At 35.0% G+C, this 22771-nt stretch overlaps 2 protein-coding genes across 2 annotated transcripts; one reads left to right on the top strand and one right to left on the bottom strand.

Annotated features, from left to right (window-relative positions):
• Positions 1-4240, bottom strand: LOC109818059 (monodehydroascorbate reductase). The gene is made up of 10 exons (XM_020383457.3): positions 4080-4240; positions 3593-3664; positions 2330-2381; positions 2018-2098; positions 1731-1849; positions 1431-1650; positions 1205-1323; positions 981-1106; positions 727-867; positions 1-495 (listed from the first exon to the last, which is right to left on the bottom strand). Exons 1-10 carry the CDS (start codon positions 4125-4127, stop codon positions 172-174), a joined length of 1302 nt encoding a protein of 433 aa, XP_020239046.1. The 5' UTR covers positions 4128-4240; the 3' UTR covers positions 1-171.
• A 12371-nt stretch (positions 4241-16611) lies between these two features.
• On the top strand, positions 16612-21721 carry LOC145950129 (uncharacterized). The gene is made up of 2 exons (XM_083061086.1): positions 16612-17574; positions 20993-21721. Exon 1 carries the CDS (start codon positions 16689-16691, stop codon positions 17553-17555), a length of 867 nt encoding a protein of 288 aa, XP_082917212.1. The 5' UTR covers positions 16612-16688; the 3' UTR covers positions 17556-17574; positions 20993-21721.
• The last annotated feature ends 1050 nt before the right edge of the window (positions 21722-22771 follow it).

Genomic DNA, 22771 nt, shown 5'->3' with positions numbered 1-22771 from the left:
TGGCAAGAGAAATACAATAGTTATGGTAAAACACATATCTTGCTATTACATACATATCAAACGAAAAATACGAAATAAGGCTCTCGTAATGCATAATCCAGAGTCAAACGAAGCCAGTAAAGATACAATCTATGCAATCACCAAGCAATTACATCTTTCCCAATAAAACCATTATATTTTACTAGCAAAGGAAAGGCCTTCCTTAGCAAGTTGATCTATATCCGCAGCAGGAGGCTGGACCCTAGCAACTTTAGCAATAGCCTGGTTCTCTTCGGGAGTTCCACTCTCCAGAAAGGCCCCGATAACTTTCCCATCTTTAACCCAGTATGTCCCAAATTTGGGCTTTGATGACTCTGGATTGTTGTCTCCAAATAGCACTGTGTCACCCACATTGTCGCCATAGAATTGCCAGGACAGATCGAATGAACGGGAATAGAAGTATGGAAGGTAATCATACTCCTCAACTGTTTTTCCATCCTCAGCTGCCTTGATGGCCTACATAAAACACGTTATCATAGAATGAGATAAAGCATTGCAAGCATGGCTCCTTACAAGAAACCTCCATTTGGAGAACCAGAAAAGAAAAGTTTAAGCAAATATGTACTAAATAGCTTGAGGAACCATTTGATGCTTTCAGAACTAGATGTCAGGATCGGGGAGGCATGCCAGGGCAATGATAAATATGTATTTCGTGCATAAGCTGACAAATTTAGGGGAGCGCCTTACCTTCACAGCCTGTTCAGCTGATTTGCGAGAATGATCAACATGTTCAACTCTTCTCAATTCACCGTACAATTTCAAAGGGAAAGTAGCAACATCACCAACAGCATATACATCGGAAAGATTTGTTTTGAAGAACGAATCAGTCTGCAATAAACATATGCCATCATTGATATTGTTAACAAGAATAACTATTCACTACTTAGGATGGATAACATTTTATAGACTGTCAACAAGTCCCCGGATATGGTATCACTGACCTTGATTCCACCCTTCTCCTCTTCAATCTGCCCTTTGAATAATGCTGTTTGAGGCCTTCCTCCAACACCAACAACGACTATATCAGCTTCCAGGACCCGGCCATCCTTTAGTTTGACTTCTTTAACCTGAATGATGAATGAAAGTCAATAAGTCATGCCGAGTTCGATTAGGAACTTTATGATGCAATCCCATGACAGGGTTCCAAGATCACATGCAACCATACCTCTCCATCGGAATTAGCAGTGAATCCAACAGCAACGGTTCCTTTAATGATATTAACACCCTTCTTTGCGTAATACCCCTCATAGAAAGCAGCTATTCCAGATGTAAAAAGTCGTGGCACTGCAACATCAGTTTACACTATTAGTTTATAATTATTATTACTTTTAAATAAGAATACACAAATACGGGCAACACGAGAGTAGGTGTAAAAAGAAACATCCACTTACTACACCAAGGTTCCGGGTAGACCATGGTAACATCAATATTGTTGAGTCTCAACACTGCACTAAGCTCAAGACCAATGTATCCTCCCCCAACAACCACAGCTTTTCCATTCTTCTTTGCCTTGATTGCCTCGTATAATTTGTCAGCATCGTCAACCTCCCTCAAATAAAAGATTTTTTTGGCATCAGCTCCTTCTACACCAAAATCTGTCAACCTTATAACCTGGAAAATAATACTATTAGCATTAGTATGAGGCAAACGAGAATAAATGCAACATCTGTACTATCCAGAAACATCCTTACTGTTGAGCCAGTTGCAATAATCAAAATCTGGTAACTGAATGTTTCTCCTGCAGCACTGATCAGGGACTTGGCAGCAAGGTCTGCCTTTACTATTTCTGTACTAAGAATCAACTCTATCCCTGCAATCATCAGTTCAATTTGCAACTTTGTATGAGAAAAACTGTTGTTAAACCCCATTCTTCCTTCTACTCTTCATCCCACTTGATATAATATAGACAATTATTGAATCCTAAAACTATCTAGTAATAACGCTGAACTAAAACAATATGGGTGAAAGCCAATATTACCCTTCTCTTGGTACCACTCAGGAAGCAACCTTTCTCCCCCACTTCCAACACAGACATGGAACCCAGGAAGTCTAGCAGGGGCTGCAAAATCCAATTGTGACATCAAGGTAAATATTCAGTGACTCGAGCAATGCCAGGTGCTATTTAAATTTTAACGGAGAATTCAAAAGAGATGAAAAGCACAGGATAAACAAAAGACACGGTGTAGATTAAATTCAACAGAACAATAATACAACATCGATGCTATCAAGGTTAAACACAAATGGATTGAGAAAAAAATAGATGTACGTATAAATAGCATTACAAACTTACACTCTGGAAAAAGGTAAGCCTTGCTCAGAGCAGGACGTTCATAAGGTGCTACCTGTGCAAACATAACATAAATAAGGGAATATGAAGCAAAAGAATAAATGCTCGAGAATCACGTGATGTAAAATATGAATACAAAAATGACGAGTAGAACCGGTGTAGATACTAAAAAGAATATGCATGAAGTTTCCTTCACCGCCTTGGCCATTGGAAAACAGAACCATTCATATTCGAATAAAATAATAAAACCAAAGAGGATAAAAGTTAAAATTACTGCCTTTCTAAGAGGTCCAATCCAATATTGTACTGAGATACATAATTATTAGAATCTTCCTATTCATAATTCGAATCTCACAATTCGATATGATTTGACTACCAACAATTCATAGATGTGAAGAATCTACTATACATAGTAACATGGATGAATCAGATTGATTCCATATCATCGATATGAATTGCACGATTCAATGATTCAATGTTTTTCATTCTTTTTTACTTTACTTTTAACATTTCTTATCAAAGAAATTGAAAATTTTGATAAGCTTGAACAATTATTATACAAAACTTAAAAAAGGAACTAAAGAATCACTACTAAACACGCCATTCGATTATTCAAATATTTTATTTTCATTCTTTCTAAGCAGGGGTTTCACATGTTGACTCACTCGTTCTACGCATTGTATTTGGCTATTCCATTGCTCTATTTTCCTTTTTCTAAAATAAAGGATTCACGTAATCACTTAAGACTTTCAAAATTTGGCGCTATTTGAATAACTTTGTCCAAATACATCTAAGAATAACCTTCTCTGTAAATACTTGTAAGAGAAGAAAATAAGAAGGTATCTCCGTTTAATATTAACTTATACACCTTAGCTTTTGGAGACAATAAGTAAAAAGAGCTTTTATAAATGTTTAAGTATACAAGTAAAGTTTAGCTTATGTGATAAACTCAATTCATTTTTCCTTATTATTTTTTTCTTTCATAAGTGTTTGTGAAAAAATTAATTTAAACATGCCCAAACCTACTGTCATTTTCTAATTTAAAATTATGACACGAGGCCATGAATTTTACAATTTGTTAGAAATGATGATTCAAAAACTAGCTTGACGATTTGAATCGTAATTTGGAAACCTGACAACAACAAGACAGATAGACAATATGTCCAATAGTGCAAATGTGCAATATATAGCTAAATGGACTATACTACGATGTGCGAAAAGCAAAATGCAGAAAACACTGTTTAATAAATAATTTATGAACTATACCGCTTCTTTGGATATGATAGCCAACTCCCCTGGCTTAACTCCCTGTTTGGCAAACTCTCTCGCCGCATAACCCTGCAATTTCGAAAAGTAATTAACTAAAGTATCCAAAAATCAAACCACGAGAAAAAAAAAAATAATAATAAAGTTTTCACAACGATCGCAGTTTTCACATTTCGGAATCACGCAATCCACGCTCACAGACAGTTCTCGAGAGCTAACAGAAACGAAACGAAACACGATTCGACCTATTCGCATTCCGTTAACGGAACGTAGCCTAGGTTCTGTCAATTCCACGACTCCGTTCTCCGATTCCGTTGGTAAGTCAAACGGATCAAAGAGCGAGCGTCGAGGCACTGGCAATAAACGTGAATTGCGCTAGGATTTCGAGATCAGTGAGTTCCAAAGCGAATCGGAAGTGAAAAAGTGAAACGGTAAAAAAAAAAAAAAAAAGGAAGATGAAAAAGAGAGAGGATGCGGAAGAACTAACAGCGGAAACTCCTCCACCGAGGATGATGTATTTGAAGGTCTTCGCCATTGATAGAAGTGAGAATCGGTGCGAGCTCGGTTGTGTGTTTGTTGTGTCCGTGACGCGACGCTGGGCACTGGTAATAAGATGATGGATGATGGGCTTTGTGATTGGTCAGATCCTTTTATTGGGTTTTTGGAGGTTATTTTGGGAAACGTAAATGTGAAAGGAATCTCGCTGACGTGGCAGCTTCGTTGACCGTTCAGGGTTACCGGCACAAACCACTCCGACGCCGTGGCATTACCAATATCATTTGTTATCGAAGTGTTGTATATCCCCTCTGTCTAAACTGCTATTAAGAGTTTTTTTTTGTTTTTTGTTTTGAACAACTGCTATTAATAGTTAAGAGCCTTCCATATCGTTCTGGAATTTTGAAAAAACATCTATTAAAAATAAAATAAAATAAACTAATTTCAAATGCACTAATGTCAAACAAAAGATCATGTATTAAACGGAAAGTATTTTAAAAGAGAATATCATGTAATAAAGAAAAAATAATTAAAATTTATTTATATTTAATAATAAAAAATATGTAATTTTTTTGTTGTTTAATGCTTATGATAGAAAATAGAGAAAATATTATTATTACTGTATCGGAAAATATAATTCTATATTATTTTTTATAGAGTAAGAAAAACTAATAAATAGATTAAAAATAAGAAAGTGGGAGTACTAGTTACTACTTACACCATATATAAAATGGATTGGACCATATTGATTTTGGAGGTTATTTATACAATACTTATACATATGTAAAAGAAATAAATAAGAATATTATTTTAACTCTAATTATAACAACGGTAAATTTTAAAATTTTTACACTTGTTATAATTTACTTATAAATGTATTAATTAGTAATTTTTTTATAATCTTATTTTATTTCATTTTTATTAATAAGTCATTCACATATTAACTCAATCTTAATAAAATTAAAGTTGGTATATTTGTATTCATCGGTGAAAAAAAATATTTTTTTACTTTATTAGTAGTGTAATTAAATATAATAATCACTTGCTAACAAGTTGTTAGGTTGAATAGTATTCAATTCAATTTCTTTAAGCAAAGTCTCAAGTTTAAATTTTATGTATGAAAAAAAAATATGATTAAGATGAAAATCTCATTAAAGATGGTTAAATAGATTTTTTTCATAATTCTCTAATTGAAATTAATCATTAACAAAAGGCGATTGATACTCCATAATAATAACATAGTTAAAAAAAATATAACAACCACTTATAATATTAAATTTTATGACTATTTTTAAGATAAACTTTTAAATTATGACGGTAATAATTAAAATTAACTAATTTAACTATTATTTTTATATAAATGAATTATATATGTATTTTGTTAAGTAATAATATCAATTTATTCGTATGCTGTCTCTTTAATATTAAAATTAAAAAAAAATTCTAGCTGGGATCAAAGCACTGGAAGTATTGTAAATCAGTTTTTTTTTTCTTCAAAAGAGGAGTGAAGATAATCGTATCATAATTAATAAATTAGTGTCTGTTTTTAGTTATAGCATGCACTCAAATGAGTGGATTGAAAAACTGATTTTTACTGTTTTTGAAAATAGTTTTCTATTTAAGAAAATGTTTGTTGTTTTTAGTACATTTAAAGGTGCTTTTTTTTTTTCGAATAGTTTTTTTGTTTTCTAAAAATTTGTCTTTGATTACATGAACAAAAAAACTATAAAAATAGATGAAAAGAACACTGAACAAATCTTTCATCTGTTTATTTAAATTTATTTTTAAAATATTAATTATAGAAATAGTTTTCAAAATTTATTAAATTTTGAATGAAAATTACTATCAAGCAATGTAAAATTATTTTAAAAAAGTAAGAAAGGAATCATATACTTGTTTCTTTTGTTCCTGTTGCCTTGACGATCCCTAGCACGACTTTTGTTCTTCATTTTCAAAGAATGAACTTCATTCATATCGTAACTTTGACCATGAGTTGCATTGCCACATGGCGCGTTATTACGTCCAGGTTCATATACTTCGCACAAAAACAAATGTTTTAATAGATAAATGATTTATGGATTTCAAAATAGACTGATATTTATGATACTGACCTCACCTTTTATGTTTCTAAAAAGTGGTAATATATATATATATATATATATATATATATATATATATAAAATAAGGATTTATTTATTTTAAGAATAAATTTATCTTAATGCATAGATTAAATCTATAAATTTAAAAAAAATTAAAAATTATTTGATACTTCGTTTCATTAATTTAAATCAATGTATAAAATAATTTTATGATTATATGTTAATTTGAATTAATGAAATGAAGTATCAAATGATTTTCAAATTTTTTAAAAATTTGCATACTTAATCTAAGCATTAAGAACCCTAAATTTAACGGTTGAATTATTAAAATTTGATGTAGAAATGAGTTATTGAACGACATAAGTTTAGGTAGACTTATTCCTAGAATAAACGGATCCCTCCTTATATATATATATTAATATAAAAGTAACTTTTATTAGAATATTTTTTTATGTAATATTTAAAATTATGATTTTATTTGTTTTTATTCATTTATTTCCATTAACTTGTTAGACTTTTTATTTTGAAAAAATGACAATGGACTAAAATTTTGTATTTGTGAAAGTTAAGGAGTTAATTATTTTTAGGTTTAATATATTCTCTAATCTATGAATTTTTTAAAATATTTTAATTAAGTCTTTAAACTAATAGAATTGTAATTAGATTTTTTTTATATATATATTTTTGTAATTTAGTTTCTGTGGTTAAAAATTTATTTCTAATTTATGAAATTTCATCAAATATTTTTAATATTTTCATATTCTTATATCCATATGTATAAAGAATATTTGGTAAATTTTCATAGGTTGTAAATAAATTTTTAATTCTAAGGCTAAATTATAAAAAATAGAGAATCTAATTTTAGTTTTTTTGGTTCAAGGACCTAATTGAAAAATCATAAAAAAAATTTAGTCAAATAATGTATTAAATTTTATTTTTATTTTAAAATATAAGGTCAAAATTACATATTGATGAAAATAGAGGATTAAAAATGTATTTTGTAATGCCCCGAACCCGCTTCTTCTCCTTCTCCCCTTCACTTACATCCTTATCTAGAAATTATAAGTCACTCTTCCACTATCATTCTAGGTGCTGAGCCATTATAGAAGAAGGAGGTCCAAGCTGGTGAACTTGTAGTTTCGTTTCCCCCGCTTTCTTTGTGTTTCTCTTCGTTCCTCGGGGATTTCAAATCTTCAGGTTAGGGAGGCTCCGTATCTTGTTAATTTGGACTAATTTTCAATTAGAATGAAGTGTTGAACACATTTTTGTTGACATGCAGTTGTGTGTGTGGATTAATTTGAGGTTTTGAGTTAAAAAGGTTGGGTTTTGTTGTTGGAAAGAAAAAGAGATGATTGATTTGCATAAGTGGTTGCATGTAGTTGTTCTTGTGTTTTAGGTGTTGTTTATTGAAGGTATTATTGCATTCTTGAAGTTGCATGTGTTGGATTCTTCTGAGATTGCAGGTTTTGGGTGAAAATGGTGAAGAACATGTGGGTTCTGTCATAAACGGCTGAGCCCTTTTAAAAGGCTGAGCCCTTTGAGGGCAGCGTGCAAGGGGAGCATTCCCTGAAGGTAAAGGGTTGAGTCGTTGGAAACGGTTGAGCGCCTTGGAAAACGGCTGAGCCCTTTGGGGAAAGTGTGCCAGGGGAGAGTTCCTGGAGGTAAAGCGTTGAGCTCTTTTTTCTTTCATAATTTTGTTGAGCTTGGGAGAGCTTAAAAGAGTTTTTATGATCACAACATGAGAACAACAACTTGGAGCACAAAAACAAAGTCAAAGAAGTGTCAAGAAAATGCTATGAGTTCGAGCTATGTAATAGAACTTAGGATATAAATTGTTGTGAATATGTTTCTATAGTTTTGTGTGCTTAGTATGCTTTGTGCATAAGAAAATCTATATCTAAAACAAGTAGAGAGTATATGATGATGAGTTAAAAATATTGAAAAGTTATTTTGAGTCTTAAAATGAAGTTTTAAGAACTGACTCAAAATAATTGATTATTGTTAAATATAATCGATTATTTCAGCAGATAGGCTAAGTGGAATGCCTTGCTGTAATAATCGATTATTTGCCAAAATAATCGATTATCCCAGGAACAACTCTCTGGAATAATCGATTATCCAGCAAAATAATCGATTATATTGTTCTTGGTTGATTTCCAGAAAACCTGAAGAACAAAATAATCGATTATTCTTTAAAATAATCGATTATCTGTGTCTGAAACTTTTATAAATAGTTTGAACTTTGAGAAACTTCAGACATGAGTTAGAACTAATAAACAATTTGTGAAAAACGTTTTTGTGAGTCTTTGTGACATCTTGGAGAGTTTTCTTTGTGAAATCCAAGAGTGAAAACGTTTGTGAAAAGCTTTGGTAGAAGATCATCATCATCATATTCTTGAAAGGGGAAGATCAAGATTTGTTCAAGAATTCCAGGTGAATTCGTTCCTTTTATTCTTTGTGAATCTTTGTGGAAAATCTTGAGAAGGGTTTCTCAAGTAATAAGGTTTCTTGTAGTGGGTTCTACAAGGGGTGCTTTCTTGGGGTCAAGAAAGTGGTTATCTTTAGTATAGAAGTATATGCATGTGTGTTTGCTTGTAAACCTTCTTGATTAAAGATAGTGGAACAAATCTTAATCAGGTGTTGATTAAGGACTGGATGTAGGTCACATGTGGAGTGGCTGAACCAGTATAAAAGACTTGTGCAATCTTCTTCAACCTTATCTTTTACTTTGTGTAATTTCTTGGGTGAACTTTAAAGAAGATAAAACTTGATTAACAAGTGTATGTGAATCTTGATGGTTTAAATCTATAATTGAACATTATTGTTGAACCTCATTATGTTGTAATCAAGTGAGCATATTGCATTCATATTTCTCATAACAAGTCTTTAGAAGAGCTTCATTTGGAAATTTTGTCATAGAAAAGTTTTGATTGAAATTAAGATCCAAAATACTCTGATAAATTTTTAAAGGATCATTGAATCCAATTCACCCCCCTCTTGGATTGTGCCATTCTTTTCTATCAAATTTGACTTTTTAGTCTTCATAAAAGTTGTAGCCTGGGATCTTATCTTTCCAATGGCGCTAGAATCACCTAAAAAGGAGGTCTAAAGCTCTAGTTATGACCTTTTTAGTGAGCAAAGGTCAAGCTGTCAGGATTTAGGATAACTGTTGCGGTTTTTGTAAGTTTTGACAAAGTAGATGATGGAATTAGGACTTGATGTCTTCATAAGAGTTTTAGGAAATCTTCTTATTTTTCATATGAGATAAGGATGAGCATGATAGGAGTATTATAACTCCCGATACGTTATTTTATGTGAAGGTTGTCATTTCACAATATGTGTTTTGGTTAAGTTAAAAGTTGTTTTGGGAGCTTAGGTTGATGTATGTTGTTTATTTGGGTAATTTGGCATGATAGGTGAATTTTAAAAATGTTGGTTGATTTGTATCATGTGTAGAATATGTTGTAAAGTTGTATTATGATAGGAAGTTGCCAAGTTGATATGTGATGTCTATTGTTGATGTATAATAATGTTATTATGATGTATAAATGATTAATATTGTTGAAAGCTACTTTTAAGTTGTAAGTTGCCTTAAAGTTGTTTAAAGTTGTTGAAGTTGAGATTTTGATGACTATAGTTGTTTAAGTTGTTTATTCAAGTTGATATTATGATGCCTATTGTTGTAAAGTTGTATAAAGATGCCTATTGTTGTAAAGTTGTAAAATTGGGGACATATGGTGAAGATATATGTCCTATGTTGAGATACATAGTACTAAGGTGATAAATTGAAATTTGTCTTAAAGTTGAATCTCTTAGTACTGTGTGGGCGACATGGAAGTAGTCGATCCATGTCATGGTTGAATGACCAATTTGAGTAAGGTATCTAGTTAGAGATGTAGTCTTTGACTAGGTACTGGAGGGTGCGTGGTACTTGGAGGGTAGTGGGTGGGCTAATTCTATATGTGGATTGGTGATGCAAGCCAAGGCCATGGTAGGCCCATACCCAAACCCTTCTGCCCTAACAGTAGTATTGGACCTCCAAGTCTAAGTGGCACACTTGAGCAATCGCCTATTGTTGTCTATACCTGGTTCTCTTCGGAGTTCCTAAGGATGTCATATACCTGACCTGGTTAAGATAGGTCAAACATTGGATTCGGTAGGGTTTATGCTACCTAGACTGCTCAACCTCAATTGTTGGAGATCTCCTAGACAAACATGTATCTCAGCCAAACCATGTCAAACAAGACATCCATCAATGAACATGGTCACACCACACCATACCTTATATGTAAACACCTCAATTAATACATCGTTATGCATTCACTTACGAAGATTTCCTAACAATATGAGAAGTCTAAGTGACTCTATGCTACTGAACCAATCCAATCATTTTTTCACTCGGAGCAAAATGGGATAACAATCATTCCTCTAATTTCTTGAGTCTTTTTACTTGCACTAGGAAAGTTTGGTTCCACTGTTAGGAATTGTACAGTTGGGTTATAGGCTTACCATGACCTTGACATGCATTACCAAGTCTTATATGAAATTCAGCCATTGATTATCCTCAAGAAACCATGCAACCTTTCCAAGTACTTGATTAAGGGTTGTAGCCCTTGACCTCCTACCCTACTCACCCACTAACTAAGGACATAAATGAGATATCAACACACCTACTTAAGGAGGTTTTTTTAACAGTGGCCTACCATAACACCATTATTATATAATGAATGACGTGAACATAATATTGTATGAAGACAAATTATTGTTTGATAATTGTGATGAAATTACCTAAGTTGTACGGGTGTTTGGATACTTTAAGTTGTATGACAAAACAAGATATGATGTAATGAATGATGTTCCTTTTAAGTTGTTTGTGTTGCATGTTATTGTATGATGTTTCTTTTGTATCACAAGCTTACCCTATGTTTTCTCTTGTGGTTTGGGATTGCTATGATTATAATTAGTATGAGAGCAAGACAAGATAAAAGAACTGTGTTGTGTTGTTTGGTAGTTAGTCACATTGGAGGTGACTCTCTTTTGGATGTTGCTACTCTGAGGTAGCTAGGTTTTTTATAGACGTTTGATCAACGACTATGTTTATTTTGTATATAGTAGTTACTTCTTTTGTGTGAAGCATGTATATATGCTCGAATAGTTGTTTTATTTTCTTACATAGCTGACTATTTACATGAGATTTACTTACTTATTACATGATATCCTAGACAGATGTTTGATGCTTGTACTTTTGCTTAGTTGATATTTAACCTTAGTAAGTGTAGTGATCAAGTGGATCATTACAATTATCTCACACCTATAAAAATAAGATGTGATTTAATATGACTCATCACTTAAGAACTCTACAGTTAAACGTTTTTTACTTGGAACAATTTAAGGATGAGTAACCTTTTAAGAAGTTTTCCAAAAAGCATGCGAATGAGAATAAAGTTCACTAAAAATCCTTGTGTTGGTTTATAGAGACAAACATTAATCCTAAAAGGCGACCAAGCATCTTAAGATGGGCTACATACGGAGGGTTCTGCCCGATGAAAGGTTCTGACCAATAAGAAGTTATGTGAAGTGTCACCATGTGATGTATCATGGAGTGAAATCGTAGAAATGTCAAATATGACAAGTGTTACACACCTCATACTTGATGTTGAATGGTCGTATCTAGGTTCTAGGAACTTGGATGTTGAGTTGACACATAAGTTGAGGGTGGCCACTTGGGGTGCATCCTGACTTAGTCTTGGAAGGGTGCATGATATCTTGGGGGTAGATAGTGGGCTAAATACATAGAGGGTTTTTGCATATCAATGTCATGGTAGGCTAGCTCATACTTAAGTTGTTTTATACTCAATCAGTGACACTAGACCTTTTGGGTTTATGTCGACTATACTTGAGTGACTAAAGTTATAATTGTCTGGTACGGTTGAGTCAAATAAACCACTCGTTATGGAAAATTCCTATTGTTATTCGTGCGTGACGACACATGGTGCAAGTTGGTACATAGGCATATGGTGTTGTGATGTGGTTGTGTATGAATTTTTGTTGTGAGTTTGTTGTTGATGATTACGAGCATTGATCACTCATTGATGTATCATTTACTTTTATGGTATATGTATTACTATATTATTGATATCTTATGTTGTTTTATATCAAGTTTACACTATTGTTATTGTGTTGACTACAATACTCATGTCTTTAACATGAGAGCAAACTCGGAATAGTTTGAGGATAGTGGCTTGAAAATGTTGTTGCCCATCATAGGATGGTTGAAGCTAGAGATTGTTGGTCTCTTGACTGTAACGACCCACCTAGCCGTCGCACAACAACAACACCATGCAGAATAGAGTATGTATATATATATCAAAATAAAATATATACACATAGGTCTAGCCTGGAGCTCAACAAGTCAATATACAAAAAACATCAGCCTAACTACACTAGGTAGCCAAAAACAACAAAAACATCCGCTCCATCTGCCAGCTGCAGACCTGCTACTATACTCCAGCATATCCATGCTCTACTCTCATACATAGTATGATCATTGTAGTCCAATCTACATGGAAACAGACAAGGGTAAGCTAGTGAAAAGAATCAGCATATATATATATATATAGGAATTACAAACAGCTTCAACTTATCAGCACATCATCAAATTCAACAATTTTGACACACAACACATAACAACATACATCTACATCTCAGCTTCACAGCACACTACACATATACAGCTCACATCATTCGACAAAATCAACATCAAACAACTTATGCGTCGTCACGCATTTCATCTAGATTTGGTCGCTTGTAAGTGGTATAGCTCGACCTGGCCCCTATACCGTGGTCGCTTTGTACACGTGTGCCTCAACCTTGCCCACACACGGGACCAACTAAGTACTTAGAGGAGAACAACACAGTGACCACTCCAAGGGACAGCTTTCCAGGGAGGGTTTTCAAAAAATTAGGCTCTAAGAGCACCACAGCTTCCTCAATCCACACAAAGGGATGAGCAATTTAAAAAAATGTCTCCTCTAGTCTTAGTGATCAACAGCTCAGCCTTACAACCTACACAGCTCAGCCTTACGGCCTACATAGCTTAGTATTACAGCTTACAATAGCTTAGCCTTACGGCCTTCAACAGCTCAGCCTTATAGCCTACAACAGCTCAGCCTTACGACCTACAACAGCTTAGCCTTTCGGCCTACAACAGCTCAGCCTTACGGCCTACAACAGCTCAGCCTTTCATCCTACAACAACTTAGCCTTACGGCCTATAACAGCTCAGCCTTACGACCTACAACAACTCAGCCTTTCGACCTACAACAACTCAGCCTTTCGGCCTACTATATTCACAACACAGCTCAAAATCAACATTCAGCACAGCACAACATAATAACATTAACAACTTAGACAGCATACAACTCAGCTCGGCTCAACAACATTAATCAGCATAAGCATCATATAGCATAGCTCAACGTTACATCCTTAATAGCATAAACAACATACCGCACAACTAAACTTTTCATCGTATGGCATTAACAACATTAATTAGCATAAACAACATTTGGCACAGCTCAGCTTAACAACAATAACAACTCAAACAAGATACAACACAGCCCAGCTTAACAGCAATAACAGCTAAAATAACATACAACACAGCTCAGCTTAACATTATTAATAGCATGATCAACAACTTCACAGCATACAACATATTCAACACATAATATGACTCACCCATCTTTTTTACAACTCATCTATCATGCCAAATTACCCACCCAAACAACACTAATCAACCTAAGCACCTAAAACAACTTTCAACTTAACCAAATCATTAATTGTGAAATGGCAACCTTTGTAACACCCCAATTTTTTATAAAGAGTATTTTTGTATTAATGGCATTTTCGTATTTAGTAATGGTATTTTCGTAATTTTAATAGAGGAATGAGGGTATTTTTTGTAAATTTATTATTAATGGCATTTTCGTAAATATTAATGGCATTCTCGTAATTTTGTTAAAGTTTTTGGGTATTTTTGGTTTCTGGAACGGGCCGTTCCAAATGTGGAACGGGCCGTTCCAAATGATAAAATTGTGTATTTTTGGGATGTCCAGAACGGGCCCAGAACGGCCCGTTCTCCAAAGGAGAACGGGCCGTTCCAGAAGGAGAACGGGGCGTTCTCCTTGCAGAACGGGCCGTTCTAGAAGGAGAACGGGGCGTTCTGCTGGGTTTTGGAACGGGCCGTTCTGATTTCAGAACAGGCCGTTCCAGTTGAAAATTTTGCGTAGATTTGAAGGGTCCAGAACGGGCGTTCCACTTTTCAGAACGGCCGTTCCGGATAGGTCCGCGAAAATGCCTATAAAAAGGCCCCTCCTCCCTCTCAAATCCTCACACCTCTCATCTTCTCTCCCTTCTCTCTTTTCTTTCTCTCTCTACTTCCTGCTGTTGATGGAAGGAGCTTAGGGGGTGGAGGTTCTACCCTAGTTCCGGTCCCGATTTAAGGAGAGAGAAGAGAAGGTTCTGCCCGAATTTTGACTACCGTTTAAGGAAAAAGAAGAGGAGGTTCTGCTCAAGTTACTATTCATCCAGGTACGGGGGAAAAGGGGATTATTTATATGTAGAGTACATGAGGGAATTGGGTAGAGGAAGAATTTCTTAGGATTATGATTTTATAATTATTTTATTTGAAGAATCATTAGTTCTATTGAAATTATGTGTTGAGGTTTATAGATATGCCAAATTGTAGGAATAATGATCTGGGAAGAAAGAAGAAATCATAAATGCTGTGAACTAGAATTTGGAATAATTATGAGTTTCACTGTTATATTAAATTGATTATCTTATTGATTATTATAATTTATGATTATTATTGCTATATTACTCGTTAAGAATGGATGATCTTGACGTGAATTGCTTGAGGGGTGTGTAAACCCTCATTTTGTTGGGCTTATCTGTTGTGTATGTGATGTGTATGTGATGTGGAATTATGTACGTGATGTGAATTTGAGTTATGAAATGAGAAGTGTGGAATATGATTGAGATGTGAATGAGATGTGATTATGGTACTGATGACCAGGGGTGAGCACGACCCTAAGCTGATGGGTAGCGTGACCTTGGCACAGTATTATGTCAGGGGTGAGCACGGCCCTAGGCTACTAAAAAGGGTAGCGTGACCTTGGCACAGTGTTATGTCAGGGGTGAGCACGGCCCTAGGTTGGAAAAAGGGTAGCGTGACCTTGACATAGTGAAATTTGTGTGGATTATGAATGAATTGTAATGTTCAAGTGGATTGTGATGAATTGATGTAATTGTAATTGAGATGTGAATATGATGAATGGTTGATAAATTATGATACACAAACATATATATATATATAGATAAATGCTTATGAATATTTTATTAAATAATGAGTTATTATGAGATTATATTGTGATGTGTTTGTATGTACTTTGCATATAGATATTTTCTTTTCTCACCGTATAAACTGTGGATATTTTAGGAGAAGAAGATCCAGCTACGAGTGGCTTCTAGGATGCCAACAGTTAAAATTCTGGGAATGCTCTGATAGTGTGACATCGGGGCAGAGGATTTCTAGGATGAAATATTTATGTGTATTTGGCACTGTAATATTGTTTTGAAAACAATTTGTAAAACTCTTGTGTTTTATGTTTTAAATCTCTATTAATGTGATTGTCGAATTTTTATGTGAACCCTTTTACCAACTTAGAAAATTTAAACCTTCTTAAATGTATTATAATTTTTTTTATATATGTGTTGGGGTAGTAAGGGTGTCACATTTAGTGGTATCAGAGCGGGCCGATCCAATCGGCCGTGAGTAATGAGTTTACTATGCTTGTTTGGTAGATTAATAATGTGATGAGTTGATTGATGTGCTAATGAGATGATTAATTATGTTCTTATTTATTTATTTGTGTGCATTGTATTCTCAAGATTTGTCTGATAGACATGATATAATTTGATGATGCTATTTTTGATTAATCTTTTCATAATTTCTTATTTGTTTGATACTTTTTTAGGAATTTAGGAATCTATAGTAGTAAGCAATTGAATCAAAGGAGGTTGAATTTGAGAATTGGAGTTTTGATATTTTGATGAGAGATTGGAATGTTCCTTGAGTATTGGTTAACTTTATGGTTTAGGTAGTATGTAAATTTTATTCTCTATGTCCTTTGTGAGCTGTTTTGGAAAGCTTGAATATGAGTTTAAGGTGGAAAAAAAGTGAGTTTGGAATGGTTAAGGTATTTTGTGAAATGTTAGTACACTAATGCTAGTATGATAATTCCTTATGTCTGTTGTTTATTTGATTGTGTACTATTTTCTTAGATTATGGCTGGTAGGAATGATCGTGCAATTGCTGATGCTCTTCAAGCATTAGCACAAGCTGTAAGTAACAACTATAGGACTGAAATCGCTCCTAATTGGTTAGAGCGATTTCAACGAAATAATCCACCTACTTTCCAAGGAGGATATGACCCAGATGTTGCGATGAATTGGCTAATGGAAATCGAAAAGATTTTCAATGCCATGGAGTGTCCTTTCACTCAGAAAGTGAGGTTGGCTACCTTCAAGTTGACTGCTGATGCCCATTTTTGGTGGGAAGGAGCACTTCAAAGGATGATTAATGGAGAAATGCAATTGAATTGGGACAACTTCAAGAGGGTTTTTCTTGAGAAGTATTTCCCGGATGATGTAAGAAGCCAGAAGGAAGTTGAATTTCTTGAACTAAAGCAAGGAAATGACACAGTTGCAGAGTATGCCGCAAAATTTGATGCCTTGGTTCGCTACTGTACTCATTACCATGGTGAGGATGGCGAAAGGGCTAAGTGTATTAAGTTCGTGAATGGCCTTCGCTCTGAGATAAAAACAGTAATCAATTATCAAGAAATTTATCACTACCCGACTCTTGTCAACAAGAGTAGAATTTACGACCGTGACAATCGTGCACGTGCTGACTATTACAAGGGAGCTGGAGGTCCTATGCGTACCACAAATTCTAGTGCTTTAGGTAAAAGTAAACCTTACACCAAGTCTACTGGGAATTCAAGTTCTAAGGTGAATAATCAAGATTCGATGCAACGAAAGAGTCAATCTCCAATGGTTGGACAAACATCAAAAGGAGGGAGTGAGGGTTCTGTTCCACGCGATAATTGCTTCAACTGTGGGAAGACAGGTCATAAGGCATATGAGTGTTGGGTACCAAGAGTGATAACATGTTACAACTGTTACGAGAAGGGACACAAAGCTCGGGAGTGCCCCAAGAATAAGAAAGAAACAACAGAGGTTGAAGGGAGCGCTAGCAAGCCTAGAGCCACAGGAAGAGTATTTGCCTTGAGTGGTGTTGAAGCTACTTAATCCAAAGATTTCATCCAGGGTATGTGTTTCATCAATGGAACCCCTCTAATTGTTTTATATGACTGGTGCGACTCACTCTTTTATATCACGTGTATGTCTAAATTACCTATTTTTTTCCTTGTCTTTTGAACTAATAGTAGAGACACCCACTAATGGTTCAGTGATCACTTCTGATGTCTGTCCAAAGTATCCCTTGACTATTGATGGTAGAGAATTCATGGTTGACTTAATTTGTTTGCCTATAAGTTAACTAGTGAAATTAGTAGCTTCCTTGGATTGGCTGAATACTATAGAAAATTCATAGAGGGATTCTCCAAGTTAGCATTACCTTGACAAGTTTGACTACGAAAGGAGTTGTGTTTGTATAGGATAGTAAATGCAAGGATAGTTTACCGGGCCCTTGAGGAAAAGTTGACTAGTACACCTGTTTTAGTATTGCTTGACTTTTGTGGTTTATTGTGATGCTTCTAAAATAAGTTTGAGTGGAGTGTTGATGCAAGAAGGAAAGATAGTGGCTTGTGATTCTAGGCAACTGAAAACTCATCATAGGAATTACCTTACTTATGATTTTAAGTTAACGGTTGTAATATTTAGAGACATTGCCTATATAATTATAAGCTTGAGGTATTTATTGATCGTTAGAGCCTTAATTATTTGTTGACTGAAAGAGTTAAGTTAAGTTTAAACTTCTAAAAGGACTAATATTTCAAACTTAGTTGTTATTTGAGTAAAGTCATTGTGGTAACCGATATTTTGAGTAGGAAATCTTTATATTTATTTTCCTTTATGATTAGAGATTCAAATTAGGGATTTAAGTTTGACTTATGAGATTACTCTTAATAGTGTAAAACTAGGTATGACTCGAATACTAAGTGGATCGTTGAAAGAAATTGGAGAAGCATAATTAGTTGATTCATTTGATAACAAGATATGAGATTATAGGATAAGGTGATGGATAAGAATTTGACTTGGGTATAGATGGAGTGGTGAAATTAGTGATCTGATATGTATACCTAGTGAACTTACACTTAGGTACTTGATCTTTAGAGATAACCATAGAAGTAAAACCAATATTGTAGCAGATACCTCGATTATGATGACCTCTGATATATCATTTTAATGATTTAATGGTTGGATTTGATTGAAGAATTTAGAGACTTATGCTAGATGAGTGAGATTACCCTTAGAAGCATTGAATGGATTATGCTGAAAGTAACTAGTGAATTAATGGATGAGATTAGAGAAGCTTAGGAGTCAGATCCTTTCTTAGAACCAAGTGGAGAAGATTGGTAGAAGTATAGATAACCAATTCTGAGTAGAAATCAATGTTGTTTTGAGGAGCAAGAACCAATTTGGGTGTTTAGTAACCTTGAATTAAGAAAGATGATTTTAGAGTAAAGACATACGAGTGTTCTTGAAATATATTTACGAACTACTAAGATGTATCAGAGTTGCGCAGCGGAAGTGTAGTGACCTTAGGTGAAGAGAAAAGAAATCATATACTCGTGTTTAGTATACAAGAAATCTTTACAAATTTTGTAGCAATTAGACGTCTCATTTTGGAAGTAAGATGGTGAATGGATAGACCTTAATTATAGGTTTGTTTGAGACATTTAAGGGATTGATTTAGATTCCTTAAAACTTACTTGTCTTACCCTTAAATTTCCTTGGTAAAATGAATAGAGTTGTAGGTAGTGAGGTTGCATAAGAATTAGAAGTAAGAAGCGAAGAATTTACCATTGCAAAATTTCGAGGACGAAATTTCTAAAAGGAGGGAAGAATTGTAACACCCCAATTTTTTATAAAGAGTATTTTTGTATTAATGGCATTTTCGTATTTAATAATGGTATTTTCGTAATTTTAATAGAGGAATGAGGGTATTTTTGTAAATTTATTATTAATGGCATTTTCGTAAATATTAATGGCATTCTCGTAATTTTGTTAAAGTTTTTGGGTATTTTTGGTTTCTGGAACGGGCCGTTCCAAATGTGGAACGGGCCGTTCCAAATGATAAAATTGTGTATTTTTGGGATGTCCAGAACGGGCCCAGAACGGGCCGTTCTCCAAAGGAGAACGGGCCGTTCCAGAAGGAGAACGGGGCGTTCTCCTTGCAGAACGGGCCGTTCTAGAAGGAGAACGGGGCGTTCTGCTGGGTTTTGGAACGGGCCGTTCTGATTTCAGAACAGGCCGTTCCAGTTGAAAATTTTGCGTAGATTTGAAGGGTCCAGAACGGGCGTTCCACTTTTCAGAACGGCCGTTCCGGATAGGTCCGCGAAAATGCCTATAAAAAGGCCCCTCCTCCCTCTCAAATCCTCACACCTCTCATCTTCTCTCCCTTCTCTCTTTTCTTTCTCTCTCTACTTCCTGCTGTTGATGGAAGGAGCTTAGGGGGTGGAGGTTCTACCCTAGTTCCGGTCCCGATTTAAGGAGAGAGAAGAGAAGGTTCTGCCCGAATTTTGACTACCGTTTAAGGAAAAAGAAGATGAGGTTCTGCTCAAGTTACTATTCATCCAGGTACGGGGGAAAAGGGGATTATTTATATGTAGAGTACATGAGGGAATTGGGTAGAGGAAGAATTTCTTAGGATTATGATTTTATAATTATTTTATTTGAAGAATCATTAGTTCTATTGAAATTATGTGTTGAGGTTTATAGATATGCCAAATTGTAGGAATAATGATCTGGGAAGAAAGAAGAAATCATAAATGTTGTGAACTAGAATTTGGAATAATTATGAGTTTCACTGTTATATTAAATTGATTATCTTATTGATTATTATAATTTATGATTATTATTGCTATATTACTCGTTAAGAATGGATGATCTTGACGTGAATTGCTTGAGGGGTGTGTAAACCCTCATTTTGTTGGGCTTATCTGTTGTGTATGTGATGTGTATGTGATGTGGAATTATGTACGTGATGTGAATTTGAGTTATGAAATGAGAAGTGTGGAATATAATTGAGATGTGAATGAGATGTGATTATGGTACTGATGACCAGGGGTGAGCACGACCCTAAGCTGATGGGTAGCGTGACCTTGGCACAGTATTATGTCAGGGGTGAGCACGGCCCTAGGCTACTAAAAAGGGTAGCGTGACCTTGGCACAGTGTTATGTCAGGGGTGAGCACGGCCCTAGGTTGGAAAAAGGGTAGCGTGACCTTGACATAGTGAAATTTGTGTGGATTATGAATGAATTGTAATGTTCAAGTGGATTGTGATGAATTGATGTAATTGTAAATTGAGATGTGAATATGATGAATGGTTGATAAATTATGATACACACATATATATATATATATATATATATATATAGATAAATGCTTATGAATATTTTATTAAATAATGAGTTATTATGAGATTATATTGTGATGTGTTTGTATGTACTTTGCATATAGATATTTTCTTTTCTCACCGTATAAACTGTGGATATTTTAGGAGAAGAAGATCCAGCTACGAGTGGCTTCTAGGATGCCAACAGTTAAAATTCTGGGAATGCTCTGATAGTGTGACATCGGGGCAGAGGATTTCTAGGATGAAATATTTATGTGTATTTGGCACTGTAATATTGTTTTGAAAACAATTTGTAAAACTCTTGTGTTTTATGTTTTAAATCTCTATTAATGTGATTGTCGAATTTTTATGTGAACCCTTTTACCAACTTAGAAAATTTAAACCTTCTTAAATGTATTATAATTTTTTTTATATATGTGTTGGGGTAGTAAGGGTGTCACAACCTTCACATAAAATAGCATATCAGAAGTTATACTACGTCTACCATGCTCATCCATATCTCATATGAAAGATAAGACGATTTTCTACAAGTCTTATGAAGACACAAAATCCTAATTCCTTCATCTACCTTGTTAACAATTCTAAAAACCGCAACAGCTATAACCAATGCTGGCAGCTTGACCCCTCTTCACTAAAACAGCCATATCTGGAGTTCTAGAACTCCTTTTTGGGTGATTCTAGCGTCATTGGAAAGATAAAATCCAAGGCTACAACTTTCATGAAGACTCAAAGACCAACATACTCACGCCCGGCACATTAAAATCACGCCCGGCGCAAACTCAACCTGAGACCTGAGCCCGACACAATTATCCTGCGCCCGGTGCAATATCAGTAACAAAAACATAAGATTCACATCTGATAGTGCGCCCAGCGTGGTTCTCCCCACGCCCGGCGTGATTCACCCAGGGATTCCCCATTTAAATCACGCCCGGCGCGAAGAACTGGGCCCGGCGCAATTTTAAACAGTAACCCTCACCACTTCAAAAATTTCACCCAAAACCTGCAAAATCAGCCAACTCAAACACATGCAATCCATCAAATGAACTACATTTACAACATACAACTCAAAAACCATCTCTTTTTCAACATGCAACCATCAAACATGTAAAAATCCCCATTTTTCTCAATTTTCCCGTAACCCCAAAAATGCACAACTCATCAATCCGACCATCAATCTCCAGAAATCAAACAACATTTGAGTTATTAAACTCATTTCCAAACAATCTGTAAGAAATCTAACTTCCCTTACCTCGGAGGAGAAGATTCCGAGCTTCCGGGATGAGGAAAAGGAAGAAGGAGAAAAAGAGAAAGCTCCGCTCTCTGCTAGCTCCACAAGAAAAGGACCACCTTAGCTCACTGCCTCAACCTAAGAGAAATGGAAGAGAATGAGAGAACAAGAGAGTGAATGGAGAAAGGAAAATGACGAGGGTTGAGAGGAAGGGGGAAGAAGGAGGGAGCGGGTCTCACAACCTCCCCAACAACAGGAATTTTTGTCCCCGAAAATAGACTTACTTGGGAATAAGGAAGGATACTACTCTCTGCACTGCTGCTCAACTTTCCAAGTAGCCTCACCTGTAGCTGCATCCCACAACACTTTCACCAAGTCGATAGACTTGCCTCTCAACTCCTTCAACTTGTAATCAACCACAACTACAGGCGACTTGTCAGTAGTCTATAGGATCAGCTCTGGCCCCATAACCACTGACTCACCATCTTGATACCAACACAGAGGAGTCATACACTTCCTACCATACAGTGCTTTAAATGGCGCCATCCCAATACTAGCATGAAAGCTATTATTGTACGTGAACTCCACCAGTGGTAGGACTTCCTCTCAGCTTTCCAAGTGGTCTAACACACAAGCCCTCAACAGATCCTCCCATGACTAAATTGTCCTCTCTAACTGACCATCCGTCTGTGGAT

Source organism: Cajanus cajan, chromosome 7 (genome assembly GCF_000230855.2).
Source record: "Cajanus cajan strain Asha chromosome 7, NIPB_CcT2T_4, whole genome shotgun sequence".
NCBI lineage: Eukaryota > Viridiplantae > Streptophyta > Magnoliopsida > Fabales > Fabaceae > Cajanus > Cajanus cajan.
The sequence above is the reverse complement of the archived record's forward strand: the minus strand, read 5'-3'. Positions and strand labels throughout refer to the sequence as shown.

Excerpts from the sequence above, each read along its gene's own strand:
- LOC109818059 (XM_020383457.3), bottom strand. The coding sequence starts at position 4,127 with ATGGCGAAGACCTTCAAATACATCATCCTCGGTGGAGGAGTTTCCGCT. Across the intron at positions 2,099-2,329 it reads GGCTTACCTTTTTCCAGAGT|CCCCTGCTAGACTTCCTGGG; the intron begins GTAAGTTTGTAA and ends TGGATTTTGCAG. Across the intron at positions 1,107-1,204 it reads CTGCTAATTCCGATGGAGAG|GTTAAAGAAGTCAAACTAAA; the intron begins GTATGGTTGCAT and ends TTCATCATTCAG.
- LOC145950129 (XM_083061086.1), top strand. The coding sequence starts at position 16,689 with ATGAATTGGCTAATGGAAATCGAAAAGATTTTCAATGCCATGGAGTGT.